At 50.4% G+C, this 17,276-nt stretch overlaps 1 protein-coding gene across 6 annotated transcripts in view; it reads right to left on the bottom strand.

Moving 5' to 3' along the window:
* dixdc1b (DIX domain containing 1b) overlaps positions 1–17,276 on the bottom strand; it is a 220,526-nt gene that overhangs the window by 97,998 nt on the left and 105,252 nt on the right. For 5 of the 6 annotated variants that reach the window (XM_073030172.1, XM_073030176.1, XM_073030170.1 and 2 more), the window contains 3 exons: positions 15,934–16,059; positions 10,937–11,195; positions 3,824–3,922 (listed from right to left, as the gene is read on the bottom strand). In XM_073030172.1, coding sequence (XP_072886273.1) covers positions 3,824–3,922; positions 10,937–11,195; positions 15,934–16,059 — 484 coding nt within the window. The remainder of the gene's footprint in view (positions 1–3,823; positions 3,923–10,936; positions 11,196–15,933; positions 16,060–17,276) is intronic. The other variant, XM_073030174.1, reaches the window with a different exon arrangement.

Here is a 17,276-nt window from a genome sequence, read left to right as displayed (position 1 = left end):
GTATTAATTCTTCTTTGGATTTATTTAAAGAAGACAGATTGATGTCTTCTGAACAATTAGTTGATAAATATTCTCTTTCATATTCACATTTTTTACAATATCTTCAAGTTAGACATTTTTTTACAAAAATATTTAAGTAATTTTCCTTACATATTGGAGGCTGACTTATTAGAGACTATTATGAATAAGAACCCCTCGTTGAAAGATTCTATTGGAAGAATTTATAATTTATTATTACAATGGGATAAGCGTCCTTTACTTAAGATTAAACAGGATTGGGAGAAGGAACTCAATTTGACTTTTATATGGGAGGATTGGACGCGGATTCTGAAGCTGGTTAACTCTTCTTCGATCTGTGCTAGTCATTCACTGATTCAATTTTAAATTGTGCAACGTTACCATCTGACAAAGGAGAGACTTTCTAAAATATTTCCCAATGTTGATAAGTACTGTGATAGATGTAAAACTGAGATAGCTACACTGACACATATGTTCTGGTCATGTTCTATATTAAAACAGTTTTAGAAGTCAGTCTTTTCGACAATTTCGAAAGCACTCAGAATCAACTTACAACCTAATAAATTGACTGCGCTTTTTGGAATAATTCCTCCAAATATCCATGGTATTTCTGTGTCTGACAAACATGTTATTGCGTTTGTTACATTGATAGCTCGGAGGGCCATCTTGTTGAAATGGAAGGATATATCAGCTCCTACTTTGTCACAACGGTTCTCCCAAGTGACGCTGTGTCTCAGTTTGGAGAAAATTAGAAGTCAAAGCTTTGAACCTTTATTTGATTTTGAGAAGAGATGGGGCTCATTTGCTTGTTATTATCATTTCAGTTAACTGATTGATTTCCTCCACGATCTGAATGTAAATTTTTTAAATATATCTTTTTGTTCTTGCCGGCGGTTTGATGTTTGTTTTTAGAAGCTTTCTGTATGACGCATGGCTCCAGAGTTGTACCTCCAATGGGTTTCTTTTTTTCCCTCACTTTTCTTGCTTAGTAGGGGTTTTTTTTAATTCACAAAATTTTCAATCCTTAAGATAATTTCCTCTTTTATGAGGCATTGTAAGAGTTGTTACTTCGATGTACTTGTGCTATTTTTGAATAATAAATACAATAAAAAGATTTAAAAAGAAAGGATCTCCTAATATTGTATCCGCCTCCACCAGCATCGCTAGCGCACCCACCACTCTCTTACCCCGACATCCCCCCTGTACCTACTCCCCAGCACCTTAAAACCACTCCCCCTTGTGTTAGCCATTTCAGCCCTGGGGAAAAAAGCCTCTGGATATCCACACGATCAATGCCTCTCATCATCTTGTACACCTCTATCAGGTCACCTCTCATCCTCCGTCGCTCCAAGAGGAAAAGGCCGAGTTCACTTAGCCTATTCTCGTAAGGCACGCTCCCCAATCCGGGCAACATCCTTGTAAATCTCCTCTGCACTCTCTCCATAGTATCCACATCCCTCCTGTAGTGAGGGGAACAGAAGGCACTCAAAAGCACACGATCTACAACCAAGTACCCAGGATATCTTCAGGGAGCGGTGTCTCGGAAATGCAGCGTCCATTATTAAGGACCCCAGTCACCCAGGGCATGCCCTTTTCTCACTGTTACCATTAAGGAGGAGGTACAGAAGCCTGAAGACACACACTCAGCGATTCAGGAACAGCTTCTTCCCCTCTGCCATCAGGGAGGAGGTGCAGGAGCCTGAAGACACACACTCAGCGATTCAGGAACAGCTTCTTCCCCTCCGCCATCAGGGAGGAGGTACAGGAGCCTGAAGACACACACTCAGCGATTCAGGAACAGCTTCTTCCCCTCCGCCATCAGGGAGGAGGTACAGGAGCCCGAAGGCACACACTCAGCGATTCAGGAACAGCTTCTTCCCCTCCGCCATCAGGGAGGAGGTACAGGAGCCCGAAGACACACACTCAGCGATTCAGGAACAGCTTCTTCCCCTCCGCCATCAGGGAGGAGGTACAGGAGCCTGAAGACACACACTCAGCGATTCAGGAACAGCTTCTTCCCCTCCGCCATCAGGGAGGAGGTACAGGAGCCTGAAGACACACACTCAGCGATTCAGGAACAGCTTCTTCCCCTCCGCCATCAGGGAGGAGGTACAGGAGCCTGAAGACACACACTCAGCGATTCAGGAACAGCTTCTTCCCCTCCGCCATCAGGGAGGAGGTACAGGAGCCTGAAGGCACACACTCAGCGATTCAGGAACAGCTTCTTCCCCTCCGCCATCAGGGAGGAGGTACAGGAGCCTGAAGACACACACTCAGCGATTCAGGAACAGCTTCTTCCCCTCCGCCATCCGACTTCTGAACGGACATTGAACCCGTGAACCTCACTGCTTATTTAGGACCACAGAACAGTACAGCACAGAAAACAGGCCATTCGGCCCTTCTAGTCTGTGCCAGAACTTTACTCCGCTCGTCCCATTGACCTGCACCCAGCCCGTAACTCCGGACCTCTCCCATCCATGTATCTATCCAATTTATTCTTAAAACCCAAGAGTGAGCCTGCACTTACCACGTCAGATGGCAGCTTGCTCCACACCCCCAACACTAATTTAACTATTTTATATATATATATATACACAAATCCTTATTCACAGCTCATATTACTATGTGCGGCTCTGTACTGCTGCCACAAAGTCAACAAATTTCACCACATGGAGCAGAGGGATCTGGGGGTACATGTCCACAGATACCCTGAAAGTTGCCTCACAGGTAGATAGGGTAGTTAAGAAAGCTTATGGAGTGTTAGCTTTCATAAGTCGAGGGATATAGTTTAAGAGTCGCGAGGTAATGATGCAGCTCTATAAAACTCTGATTAGGCCACACTTGGAGTACTGTGTCCAGTTCTGGTCGCCTCACTATAGGAAGGATGTGGAAGCATTGGAAAGGGTACAGAGGAGATTTACCAGGATGCTGCCTGGTTTAAAGAGTATGCATTATGATCAGAGATTAAGGGAGCTAGGGCTTTACTCTCTGGAGAGAAGGAGGATGAGAGGAGACATGATAGAGGTGTACAAGATATTAAGAGGAATAGACAGAGTGGACAGCCAGGGCCTCTTCCCCAGGGCACCACTGCTCAGTACAAGAGGACGTGGCTTTAAGGTGAGGGGAGGAAAGTTCAAGGGGGATATTAGAGGAAGGTATTTTACTCAGAGAGTGGTTGGTGCGTGGAATGCACTGCCTGAGTCAGTGGCGGGGGCAGATACACTAGTGAAGTTTAAGAGACTACTAGACAGGTATATGGAGGAATTTAAGGTGGGGGGTTATATGGGAGGCAGGGTTTAAGGGTCGGCACAACATTGTGGGCTGAAGGGCCTGTAATTTGCTGTACTATTCTATGTTCTATATGTGGCGCTACTAATCCCGATTCCGAGTCTGAACCTGGAACGTGGCTGAAGGAACTTTTTTTTTCTCTCTCTCCAGCTCACTTTGGACAGAGCTGCACAAAACGCACAGGCTTCAACGTCTCAGAGGCAGGAGGCTGCAGCTACAGTACTGACGTGTCACAGGGCTTCAGCCGGCCGGGCATCAGATGGAACAGCTCCAGAACCGCGCGCGGGGTGGCCTGAGTTACTCGCAAAAGCTCCAGCTGTTTTAAAGCCGCTCACCACAACAAAGAATCAACCAAAGCAAACGAAACACAATCTTTACAGACCAACTTTATAAAACAGAGAAACTCCTGCGATCTCGACAACGGTGTGTTTAACATATATTTAACTGGACACGGAAAGCTGAACTCCTAATGTGAAATTTTTAAAAGCGATACTGTCATAATTAGAAAGTCCGTTACCTTGGTGAAAGAGGCGGGGATAAAGGCACTTGTTGTCCCTCGTACTGCTTTACCATCGCTCGAACACTCCAGGACGGGCTCACGATTTCCTCTTCAATGCTACAAGACACAAGACGGTCACAGCATCCTTCAGTGGACAGTGCAAATCTAAATTCTCAAGGCCCACCCAGCCTCCCAGTAACACACACACACACACACACACACACACACACACACACTCACACACACTCACACTCACAATCACACACACACTCACACTCACTCACACACACACACACAATGCTGGAGGAACTCAGCAGGTCAGGCAGCGTCTATGGAGAGGAATAAACACAAGAGATTCTGCAGATGCTGGAAATCCAGAGCAACACACACACACACACACACACTCACGCTCACGCACAGGCACACACACACACACACACACACACACACACACACACACACACACACACACACACACAGACACACACACACACACACACACACACAGACACACACACACACACACACACACACACACACACACACACACACACTCACACACACACACACACACACACACACACTCACACACACTCACACACACACACACACACACACACACAAAGGAATCTGATAGGAGAGGAGAGTGGACCATGGGAGAAAGGGAAGGAGGAGGGACACCAGGGGGAGGTGATGGGTGGGAAAGGTAAAGGGATGGAGAGGAAGGAATCTGACAGGAGAGCAGAGTGGACCGTGGGAGAAAGGGAAGGAGGAGGGACACCAGGGGGAGGTGACGGGTGGGAAAGGTAAAGGGCTGGAGAGGAAGGAATCTGATAGGAGAGGAGAGTGGACCGTGGGAGAAAGGGAAGGAGGAGGGACACCAGGGGAAGGTGATGGGTGGGAAAGGTAAAGGGCTGGAGAGGAAGGAATCTGACAGGAGAGGAGAGTGGACCGTGGGAGAAAGGGAAGGAGGAGGGACACCAGGGGGAGGTGACGGGTGGGAAAGGTAAAGGGCTGGAGAGGAAGGAATCTGATAGGAGAGGAGAGTGGACCGTGGGAGAAAGGGAAATAGGAGGGACACCAGGGGGAGGTGATGGGTGGGAAAGGTAAAGGGCTGGAGAGGAAGGAATCTGACAGGAGAGGAGAGTGGACCGTGGGAGAAAGGGAAGGAGGAGGGACACCAGGGGGAGGTGACGGGTGGGAAAGGTAAAGGGCTGGAGAGGAAGGAATCTGATAGGAGAGGAGAGTGGACCGTGGGAGAAAGGGAAATAGGAGGGACACCAGGGGGAGGTGACGGGTGGGAAAGATAAAGGGCTGGAGAGGAAGGAATCTGATAGGAGAGGAGAGTGGACAGTGGGAGAAAGGGAAGGAGGAGGGACACCAGGGGGAGGTGATGGGTGGGGAAGGTAAAGGGCTGGAGAGGAAGGAATCTGATAGGAGAGGAGAGTGGACCGTGGGAGAAAGGGAAGGAGGAGGGACATCAGGGGGAGGTGATGGGTGGGAAAGGTAAAGGGCTGGAGAGGAAGGAATCTGATAGGAGAGGAGAGTGGACCGTGGGAGAAAGGGAAGGAGGAGGGACACCAGGGGGAGGTGATGGCTGGCAGAGGTAAAGAGTAGTAAGAGGCCAGTACGGAATTGAAGGGAAGGGAGGGAAAATATATTCATGTATACCTTATTGTAATTTATACATTTTCACTATGTATTTTATTCTACTCATGCCACAAAACAACAAATTTCATGACATATGCCAGTGATAGTAAACCTGATTCTAACGTTAAACCACCACTACCCCGCCTGGTGCACTCTCAGTTTGAACAAATTTTCCTGTGACGTCACGTATTTGCTGGAAGTAATATCTGCTGCTGTCGGAAACCGGTGAAGCATGAAAGCCAAAATCTGTCACTTTGCTTTAACGCAGAAATAACTGACCTGAAACGCAATCGCAGAGGCTGTGGGGCGAGCAGATAGGAATGCATAAAATTATCCGAGACACAAGGCCATAAGACATAGGGGCAGAATTAGGCCATTCAGCCCATCGAGTGCGGTCCGCCATTTAATAACCCCCATCAGCCCCATTCCCCTGCCCTCTCCCCGTAACCTCTGACACCCTGGCTAATCTAGGAACTATCAGCCGCTGCTTTAAATACACCCGACGACTTGGCCGGCGGCGGGAAGGAATCCCACAGACTCGCCACCCTCCGGCTAAAGAAATTCCTCCTGATCACTGGTCCGACAGGGAAGATAGTCGGAGTCTTTCTCCCTCAGGGTGGAAAAGTCTTACGCTGAGAGGGAGAAGGTTGAAAGGAGGTTTACAAGGCAATTTCTCTTTTTTTTTACACACACACAGACACTGGAACACAGTGTTAGGGGAATAAGTGACAGCGGATACAATGGTGGCTGATCAGAAGCATTTAGACAAGTGCGGGGACGGGCAGGGAATGGCGGGAGTATCGACCACGTGCAGACAGACGACCAGTATTAAGCTGCCGTCCCGGTGAGCACAGATACTGTGGGCCGAATGGCCTGGTTCACCAACCCACCCCTCCACACCCCCCCCAGCCGCCACGACTTTATCCGTTCCCCGTCGGAGTCACCTGATGTGCAGACGCTCCCGTGCCCAGCGTACAATCGATCTGCGTGTCACAACTGGTATCAGGTCTAACAACTCTGGCTCGTGTCATGAAATTTGTCCTCGTGTGGCAGCAGTGCATTGAAAATAAAAACAATAATTTACTGGAATATTTTAAGTTAAATAAAGAGTGCAAAAACAGTTTTAAAAAAAAGGTAGTGAGGTAGCGTCTCGGCCCGAAAGGTGGACCGTTCTTCTTTTCCACAGATGTTGCCTGACCTGCTGAGCTCCTCCAGCATTCAGTGAGAGAGTGATAGAGAGAGAGTGTGTGTGTGTGTGTGTGTGTGTGTCTGTGTGTATGTGTGTGTGTGTGTGTGTGTGAGTGTGTGTGTGTGTGTGTGTGTGTGTGTGTGTGTGTGAGTGTGTGTGTGTGTGTGTGTGTGTGTGTGTGTGTGTGTGTGTCTGTGTGTATGTGTGTGTGTGTGTGTGAGTGTGTGTGAGTGTGTGTGTGTGTGGGTGTGTCTGTGTGTGTGTGTGGGTGTGCGCGAGTGTCTGTGTGTGTGTGTGAGTGTGAGTATGTGTGTGTCTGTGTGTGTGTCTGTGCGTGTGTGTGTCTGTGTGTGTGTGTGTCTGTGCGTGTGTGTCTGTGGGTGTGTGTTTGTGTGTGTGTGTGTCTGTGTGTGTGTGAGTGTGAGTGTGTGTGTGTCTGTGTGAGTGTGTGTGTGTGTCTGTGTGTGTGAGTGTGTGTGTGTGTCTGTGCGTGTGTGTCTGTGCGTGTGTGAGTGTGTGTGTGTCTGTGCGTGTGTGTGTCTGTGTGAGTGTGTGTGTGTGTGAGTGTGTGTGTGTCTGTGTGAGTGTGTGTCTGTGCGTGAGTGTGAGTGTGAGTGTGAGTGTGTGTGTGTGTGTGTGTGTGTGTGTTTGTTTTTTGCTCTGGATTTCCAGCATCTGTAGATTCCCTCTTGTTAGTGAGGTACTGTTCATGGGTTCAATGTTTATTCAGATGTTAATACGCGATCTAATGTACTTATTGAGAGGCAGGTGGAGTTACATCTCTACCAAAGGAGGTGTGAGTCGCTCCTTCCCTCTGCTGGCCTGCAGGTCACCCCTGGGCGAGGTGTAGCGCCTGCTTTGCCCCTCGATCAGGGTCACGTGAACCCGTGGGAGCAGGTGGTGGACGGTCGTACGAGCAGCCGGTGCAGATCACAAGTCCTGGTTATGCCACCGCAGGCGCCAGGCAGGCAATCTCTGGAGAGTATTGATAATGGCTGGGGATCACCCCGTGTTTGCAAAGACACACACACTGCCCAGAAGGTGGCGACGGCACAAACCACTTCTGTGGAGAAATTCGCCAACAACAATCATGGTCGTGGATAGACCATGATCGCCCACGTCATACGAATTCATATTTAATATCTTTTGTAAAAATTATTTGTGTGCCCTTTACGTTACTGTGGTTTTTTTCCGTGCTGTATCGGATCCGGAGTAACAACTATTTTGTTCTCCGTTACACTCGTGTACTGGGAAATGACGTTAAACAGTCTTGAGTCTGATGCCACATTCTATATCCACTTGCTTCTCCACAAACGCTCTCCGAGCGGGTCAGTACTTACAGCTTTTTTCGTTTTTGTTTCAAGTATCTTGCTAAGGTGACAACAACATTTTCTTGAGATGCTGGCAGAAGGATATCACATTCAGCCGCTAGAGTTTGTGTTCAAATGAAAGCTGCTGGCAGAGGGCGCCCCGTGACACAATCTTCCCACCGTTCAAGCCAAGGTGAAGTTTGAACTTACTGTCACACAACACATAAAGTATACTGTCAAACGAAACAACGTTCCTCCGGACCAAGGTGCACAACACAGTACATATAACTCACACACACAACACATAAAGTATACAGTCAAACGGAACAACGTTCCTCCGGACCCAGGTGCACAACACAGTACATATAACTCACACACACACACAACACATAAAGTATACCGTCAAACGAGACAACGTTCCTCTGGACCAAGGTGCACAACACAGTACATATAACTCACACACACACACACAACACATAAAGTATACCGTCAAACGAGACAACGTTCCTCTGGACCAAGGTGCACAACACAGTACATATAACTCACACACACACAACACATAAAGTATACCGTCAAACGAAGCAACGTTCCTCCGGACCAAGGTGCACAACACAGTACATATAACTCACACACACACACACAACACATAAAGTATACCGTCAAACGAAACAACGTTCCTCTGGACCAAGGTGCACAACACAGTACATATAACACACACACACACAACACATAAAGTATACCATCAAACGAGACAACGTTCCTCCGGACCAAGGTGCACAACACAGTACATATAACTCACACACACACACACAACACATAAAGTATACCGTCAAACGAAACAATGTTCCTCCGGACCAAGGTGCACAACACAGTACATATAACACACACACACACACACGCATAAAGTAATCTCACCACAAATAAATTAACAAACAATAAGGTGCATATCTGATACAAATTGAAAAGCAAGCAGTACGACGCTACTGGATGAGATGTGACCTGGGTGGTGTCGGGGAGTTCAGTCGTCTCACGGCCTGGGGGAGGAAGCTGTCTCCCATCCTAGGAGTCGTAATGCTACGGTGCCTCCTGCCCGACGGTAGGGGGTCAAAGTGATTGTAGGACGGATGAAAGGGATGACTGACGATGCTGAGGGCCCTGTGTATGCAGAGCCCCTGATAAATATCTCTGATGGGTGGAGGAGAGACCCCAAATAATCCTCACAGCAGTCCTCGCAAATCTCTGTAGGGTCCTGCGGTCAACTCCCGTGCCAGAGGGCGACGCAGCTGGTTAGGACACTCTCGATGGCGCTCCTGGAAAGACTGGTTAAGACGTTCACCAGAGATACCCCCCCTGCCGTGTGAGGGGACCAAACCGGGCCTTTATCTGGTCCTGACAACTGAAGGGTCTCGGCCCCAGACATCGACTGGCCCGCTCAGTTCCTCCGGCGGTCTGTGTGTGCGTCGCTCGTCGGCGCATCTAGGCTGGGTTTTGGGACGTTGCTCTCCAGAGAAAGGACGCGATTACTGTAACCCGCCCTCTGAGTTTCCCGTTATGTACTGGCCGCGCGCGAGTTTAAACCTTCGACACGAAATAACGCTCGAGAGGAGAGGGGGAGTGGGGGAGATCAGATTTCTGAAGGACGGTCGTCTAGTTTGGGGTCTTTGGTGAGGAGGGTGGGAGGGCAGGCCCTGTTGTAAGGACTGCTTTCTGCAGTCCGATGGTTCTGAGGGGGAAGTACCAATACCCGTGTTAGCCAGCTCGTTGGAGATGGTCTCCGAACCGTGGCTGCCGTCCTTCACGCAAGACGTGGGTTCAGCGCGCGAGTACTGAAAGCGAGGCATCCCGACTACTCCTGAGACGAGCTGCAATGTCAATGTGCACGTGGGCCCCTTCGATTTCCCTTCTCTTCTTTCTGTCTGTTTCGAGTTGAGATACCGGTAGATGCATATTTCCTTTGTGATTCTATGCCGGTGCGCGACCCGCCATTTCCCGGCGGACGATAACTTGGCGTGGGGCAGTATCTCCCCCCCCCCCACCCCGGAAGATCCCGGCCTCTCCTGCTGGGTTGAACCCGAATCGTACCGAGGCTTGCGGGAGGGGAGGGCGCGCCACACCCGGGGCCCACGCGGCCGTCAGCGGAGTTAGCTGACGGGCCGAGTTTGCTCACGAGCGGGTTGCGGCGTGGCGGTGGCCATCTTCACTGGGGAAGCCGGGAGGCAGCTCACCTCGGTGAACGGGCGAGGCAAGAGGATCGACTCCTGGGTAAGCACGTCAGCAAAGGGAAAGGAGACACGGCTTCCTACACGGTAAGAAGCTGCAAGCAACGTGACGCTTCGTTATTTATTTCAGTTAGCGAGACAGCGCTTGTGAACTGTACGTCTTCGTACTGCGGAAGACAAACACGGGAGAACGCACAAGTGCCCGGCAACCGGCGGCAGGAATTGAACCGGGCTCGCTGGTGCTGTAATAACGCCGCGCTGACCGCTACGCTACCGGGTACAACGCCGCTATTGATTTTCCCCATCGCACGTAGCGCCAAGACGTCACAGCGAGCTCCTAAATTGATTTATTTTACCTACTTTGCGATAACAGGGCAGAAACAGGCCCCACCGGCCCCGGCCATCCGGGCCACCGGGCGACCCGCCCGCTGAGCTGACCCTGGCCTTACCGCAAGGCGATCTGCCATCACCTGCAAGCTAACACCCACTCGGAATGTGGGAGGAAACCGGAGCACCCGGAGGAAACTTACGCGCCCAGGGGGAGCGCGGACAGGCAGAATTAAACTCTGAACTCTGACGCCCAGAGGTGCCTCACGCTGACGTGACTTCTTTACGGCCGTTCAGCTCTGCCGGCTGCACATCCGATTCCCGCGGAATTTAATCGGCACCAGCCAGGGGGGCGCAAAGGCGACCTGACTCGCGTCCGCCCCCAAAGGGCAGCGAACTGCTGGCGTACGAGGAACAGCGAAGGGTCTGGGCTCACCTCGGTACCTCCTGTCTGTATCGGAACACCTCCCGTCCCGAGCGCGAGACATCCTGCCGAGCCTCGGCCAGAGCCGCGGCCGCGTTCTGCACCATGGCCGCGGCGGACAGGGGCCTGTGGTTATCCACCGATGCGGCTGGTCTGGCCCCCGGGGAGACGGACGACTTGTGGCCGGACGACCTAACACCGGACGGCTTGAAGTGTGCGGCCAGAGCCAAGATCAGTCTCATCACACATTTCAAGTTGCCTTCAACGATGTCTGTTCAAGCAAAACAAAACAGAGCTTTTAGTTCCAGTAATGCCTTGACCCTTTGCCCCACTTGTTCCTCTTTCCCGCATGATAGATCTATCCCACAAGGGAGATATCCCGTCCAGCTCCCACTGCAACCATCAGGAAGGAGGTACAGGAGCCTCAGGGCCCACACCACCAGGTTCAGGAACAGTTATCACCCCTCAACCATCAGGGAGGAGGTACAGGAGCCTCAGGTCCCACACCACCAGGTTCAGGGACAGTTATTACCCCTCAACCATCAGGAAGGAGGTACAGGAGCCTCAGGTCCCACACCACCAGGTTCAGGAACAGTTATCACCCCTCAACCATCAGGAAGGAGGTACAGGAGCCTCAGGACCCACACCACCAGGTTCAGGGACAGTTATCACCCCTCAGTCATCAGGAAGGAGGTACAGGAGCCTCAGGACCCACACCACCAGGTTCAGGGACAGTTATCACCCCTCAGTCATCGGGAAGGAGGTACAGGAGCCTCAGGACCCACACCACCAGGTTCAGGGATGGTTATTACCCCTCAACCATCAGGAAGGAGGTACAGGAGCCTCAGGACCCACACCACCAGGTTCAGGGACAGTTATTACCCCTCAACCATCAGGAAGGAGGTACAGGAGCCTCAGGACCCAAACAAGGTTCAGGAACAGTTATTACACCTCAACCATCAGGCTCCTGGACCAGAGGGGATAACGTAACTAACCCCATCACTGAACTGTTCCCACAACCTGTGGACTCACTTTCAAGGACTCTTCATCTCACGTTCTTGATATTTACTGCTTATTTATTATTATTATTACTATTATTGTATTTTAGTATTTGCACAGTCTGTTGTCTTTTGCACATTGATTGCTTGTCCATCCTCTAGGGGGCAGTCTTTCACTGATTCTGACGTGTTTCTTTGTGTTTACTGTGAATGTCAAAGGGTTGTATATGCTGGAGGCATGTAATAAGGGGGGTGATTGATAAGTTCGTGGCCTTGGGTACACGCCGTCAATTTTAATAAACCCAGCACGTTTATTTTTCAACATCGACCCCTCCTACATTTACACACTCAGCATACGGATCTGGGACCTCCAGAGAGTGTCCACAGCAGGGGTGATTGATAACTTCATGGCTTACGGTGGAAGGAGATGAGTTACACAGCTCTCGTTACGTGCACGTGCAGTTCAACTCTCTGAGTGATTATGCAGAAAGTTTGAAGTTTGTAACTCTTGTGGCATTTCTGTTTCAGATAATTGAAAACTGCAAGCAAGCACTGTCTGAGGAAGCTCGGCCTTCGTGTAGTCATCCGCTACCTCGGTCTCGAGGGCTTATCACCCAGGGAGGTCCACGAGGACATGGTGGCAAGACTAGGGGAGGGTGAAAAATAAATGTGCTACGTCTTCTAAAATCAACCCCTTCTACCTTAGGCCACAAACTTATCAATCACCCCTTGTATAATAAATTCAGTTTGGACTTTGAATTAACAAAAGTAACCCAGCCTCCCTACATCCGATGGGTTATACTGGAACAACGTCTAGATTTAAGCCTGCAGCCTTGCTATGAAGTCATAAAGATAAAAGAGTGAAGAAGTTTCCCCTCACGCTCCCCTTAAATATCTCATCCTTGACCCATGATCTCTGGTTGGAGTCCCATCATTCAGATTACTCTCTGAACGGTGTCACGTTAGGAAAAGGGGGAAGTACAACGAGATCTAGGTGTCCTTGTACATCAGTCACTGAAAGTCAGCACGCAGGTACAGCAGGCAGTGAAGAAAGCTAATGGCATGTTGGCCTTCAGAACAAGGGGAATTGAGTATAGGAGCAAAGAGGTCCTTCTGCAGTTGTCCAGGGCCCTGGTGAGACCACACCCGGAGTATTGTGTGCAGTTTTGGTCTCCAAATTTGAGGAAGGACATTCTTGCTATTGAGGGAGGGCAGCGTAGGTTCACAAGGTTAATTCCCGGGATGGCGGGACTGTCATACGTTGAAAGATTGGAGCGACTGGGCTTGTATACACTGGAATTTAGAAGGACGAGAGGGGATCTGATTGAAATATGTAAGATTATTAAGGGATTGGACACGCTAGAGGAAGGAAACGTGTTCCCAATGTTGGGGGAGTCCAGAACCAGAGGCCACAGTTTAAGAATAAGGGGTAGGCCATTTAGAACGGAGTTGAGGAAAAACTTTTTCACCCAGAGAGTCGTGGATCTGTGGAATGCTCTGCCCCAGAAGGCAGTGGAGACCAATTCTCTGGGTGCTTTCAAGAAAGAGTTAGATAAAGCTCTTAAAGATAGCGGAGTCAGGGGATATGGGGAGAAGGCAGGAACGGGGTACTGATTGTGGAAGATCAGCCATGATCACAGTGAATGGCCTACTCCTGCACCTATTGTCTATTGAAAGGCTTCATACCGGTCACCGACACCCAACTTGGACAAGATGCTGTATCGGATGAAGAAGGCCTCGCGTGTGCTGAAGGTTTTATTGGACCCACCTGGGCCGTTGGGTAGGGTAAACGCAGGCGGATTTCTTGCGCCGAAGTTGGGAACAAGAGGTCACGGGTTAAGGGTGAAAGGTGAAATGTTTAAGGGGAACTTGGGCAGGGGGAGAAACTTCTTCACTCGGAGAGCGCTGAGAGAGTGTGGAACGAGCGGCCGGTGCGACTACGATTTCATCGTTTAACAGAAGCGTTAACTGGATGGGAGGGGTACGGTGCTGCTGCAGGTCGATGGGACCAGGCAGATTAATGGTGTGGCACGGAGTAGATGGGCTGAAGGGGCTGGCCTCTGTGCTGTAGTGTTCTGTGACCCTACGGTTTCTGTTCTCAAAAGGGTGATCTCCGCCAGGAAGCATCCGGGCTCTCACGACCAGACTGTGTAACAGTTTCTTCCCCCAAGCCATCAGACTCCTCAATACCCAGAGCCTGGACTGACATTGTAATTTGTCCTCTACTGTGCCTATTGTCTTGTTTATTAATTATTGTACTGCCCTGCACTGTTTTTGTGCACTTTATGTCGTCCTGTGTAGGTCTGTAGTCTAGTGTAGTTTTCATGTTGTTTTACATAGTCTAGTGCAGCCTTGTGCTGCCATCATCCCTGCCAGTGTTCCCTTCCAATCAATTCTGGCCAAATCCTCCCTCTTGCCTCTGTAATTCCCTTTAACCGTATAACCACATAACAATTACAGCACGGAAACAGGCCATCTCGGCCCTTCTAGTCCGTGCCGAACGCTTACTCTCACCTAGTCCCACCAACCCGCACTCAGCCCATAACCCTCCATTCCTTTCCTGTCCATATACCTATCCAATTTTACTTTAAATGACTGTTTACTCCACTGTGATACTGATACCCCTGACTTTAACTTCTCCTCCTCAAATTTCAGGGTGAATTCTATCATATTATCAACACACACAAAGTGCTGGTGGAACACAGCAGGCCAGGCAGCATCTATAGGGAGAAGCACTGTCGACGTTTCGGGCCGAGACCCTTCGTCCTGGCGAAGCACCGAAGCATTCAGGCTCTCACAACCAGACTGTGTAACAGTTTCTTCCCCCAAGCCATCAGACTCCTCAATACCCAGAGCCTGGACTGACACCTTACTGTCCTATTGTCCTGTTTATTATTTATTGTAATGCCTGCACTGTTTTTGTGCACTTTATGCAGTCCTGGGTAGGTCTGTAGTCTAGTGTAGCTTTCTCTGTGTTATTTTTTACGTAGTTCAGTGTAGTTTTTATACTGTGTCATGTAACACCATGGTCCTGAAAAGCATTGTCTCGTTTTTACTGTGTACTGTACCAGCAGTTATGGTCAGAATGACAATAAAAGTGACTTGACTTGAAACATTACGCATTATCAGTGAAATTCAGCCAGGTGAGAACAAGGACAGGCCTCAACCCTATCCTAAACCAGGTGACATTGGAACAAAATCAGGCCATTCTGCCCACTGAGTCTGCCCTAGCAGTCCATGCCTGCTTGATTTATCTGTACGCGACTTCTGCAAATTACTTACTGTCCTCTTATCCATTATCTCCCCCATGCGCTGACCCCACCCTGCCCCCGTTCCCAGTTCCCTGGCAGTTGGGAATCAGTACCCTCATCGCTCTATCCCCCTCCAGGCACCACCCACTCCCGGCGGATTCACCGTTCCGAGTAATGCTATCGCTCTCGCTTTGCCCCCCGCACCCCCCCCCCCCACACCCGGTCACGGTGGACGAGCACAGCTTCCGCTGTAGGCGCTCTTAACCTTCCAGCGTTCCAGGCCGGACTCCGTCTCCTTCAAACACAGGCGTCTGAAGTCGGGGGTTCCCCCGGCCACTGACTGAGGGGCGCGTAGACCCCCTCCCCCACCGGGTTGGGAATCGCGAGCCTAAGCTAACCCCCTTTGCCCCTCCTTGGGCCAGGACACGCGCCCAGACCTCACGAAGCTCCTCGGAACCATCCACCTTAATCTCGCCCGTCTGTCCAGAGGTGCTGCCTGCCCCCTTTCTCCAGCCTGATTACAGGGCCGGCTTACGACGACCAATCCACCCGCTGACCAGCACGTCTTCGGGCTCTGCGGGACCCCGAGGAAACCCACCCAGTCGCAGGGCAGACTCCTCACAGAGGACGTCCGAGTTCGACTTCAGGCTCCGACACCCCGAGCTGACCGCTGACCGCCACACCCACCGTGACCCTGGCTTCGAAGGGGGTTTTTTTTTTTAAACGGGCAGGCGGGGGGGGGGGGCTGTTGCGGACTCACCCCGGGCGGAGGTCTGGTGCATGCGAATCTTCTTGGAGGCTATGAACTGCAGCACCTTGTCCACATTCTCTTTCATTTCCTTGTAGCTGCCGGGGTTGAAGCAAACATCGCGGAGCTGTTCTCCGGCTTCAGGAGAGAGGAGAGGATTTGAAATAGTGAAATTCACTTCACTGAGTATGATTTTTTTTTTAAATGTGCACGAGGGTGCGCAAGATACCTCAAGCTTCCGACATAATCGGCTGTCGTAACCTTCTAATCCAGGGGTTCCCAACCTGGGGACCTCGGACCCTCTTGCCTAACGGTATTGGTCCATGGCATAAAAAAAAAAGAGGTTGGGAGACCCCTCTTTTAATCGAACACAGGCACAAGTCAAAAATGCCGACAGGAATCCCTTTACAATAACTGAAGCCCCTGCCGCTTGCAAACGCTGCGTCACTACCTGGACGTCTGCTGCGGTCACAATCTTGTAAAAAGTACTGTCTTCAAAGTGAATTCATATGTGCACAAATACATAAATCCATTGACGATTTTATAGGAAAATAACAAGACGGTCTGATGGCATGAACATTGATTTCTCTAACTTCCGTTAATGCCCCTCCTCCCCTTCTTACCCCATCCCTGATTTATTTATTTCCCCCCTCCCTTTTTTCTCTCTCTCTCTGAACATCACCCTGCCTGTTCTCCATCTCCCTCTGGTGCTCCCCTCCCCCTTTCTTTCTCCCGATGCCTCCCGTCCCATGATCCTTTCCCTTCTCCAGCTCTGTATCACTTTCGCCAATCACCTTTCCGGCTCTCAGCTTCACCCCCACCCCCTCCGGTCCTCTCGCATCATTTCGCATTTCCCCCTCCCCCTCCTACTTTCAAATCTCTTCCTATCTTTCTTTTCAGTCAGTCCTGACGAAGGGTCTCGGCCCGAAACGTCAACAGCGCTTCTCCCTATAGATGCTGCCTAGCCTGCTGCGTTCCACCGCGATGTCCTGAATCCTCCCGGACAGAAGGGGGCGGTATTGAACCTGTTTTAGATGTTGGGACCACTCTCCCGAATCCTCCCGGTCAGCAGGGGGCGGTATTGAACCTGTTTTAGATGTTGGGACCACTCTCCTGAATCCTCCCGGTCAGCAGGGGGCGGTATTGAACCTGTTTTAGATGTTGGGACCACTCTCCTGAATCCTCCCGGTCAGCAGGGGGCGGTATTGAACCTGTTTTAGATGTTGGGACCACTCTCCTGAATCCTCCCGGTCAGCAGGGGGCGGTATTGAACCTGTTTTAGATGTTGGGACCACTCTCCTGAATCCTCCCGGTCAGCAGGGGGCGGTATTGAACCTGTTTTAGATGTTGGGACC

This window comes from Hemitrygon akajei, chromosome 26 (assembly GCF_048418815.1).
Source record: "Hemitrygon akajei chromosome 26, sHemAka1.3, whole genome shotgun sequence".
In the NCBI taxonomy this organism is placed as follows: domain Eukaryota; kingdom Metazoa; phylum Chordata; class Chondrichthyes; order Myliobatiformes; family Dasyatidae; genus Hemitrygon; species Hemitrygon akajei.
The sequence above is the reverse complement of the archived record's forward strand: the minus strand, read 5'-3'. Positions and strand labels throughout refer to the sequence as shown.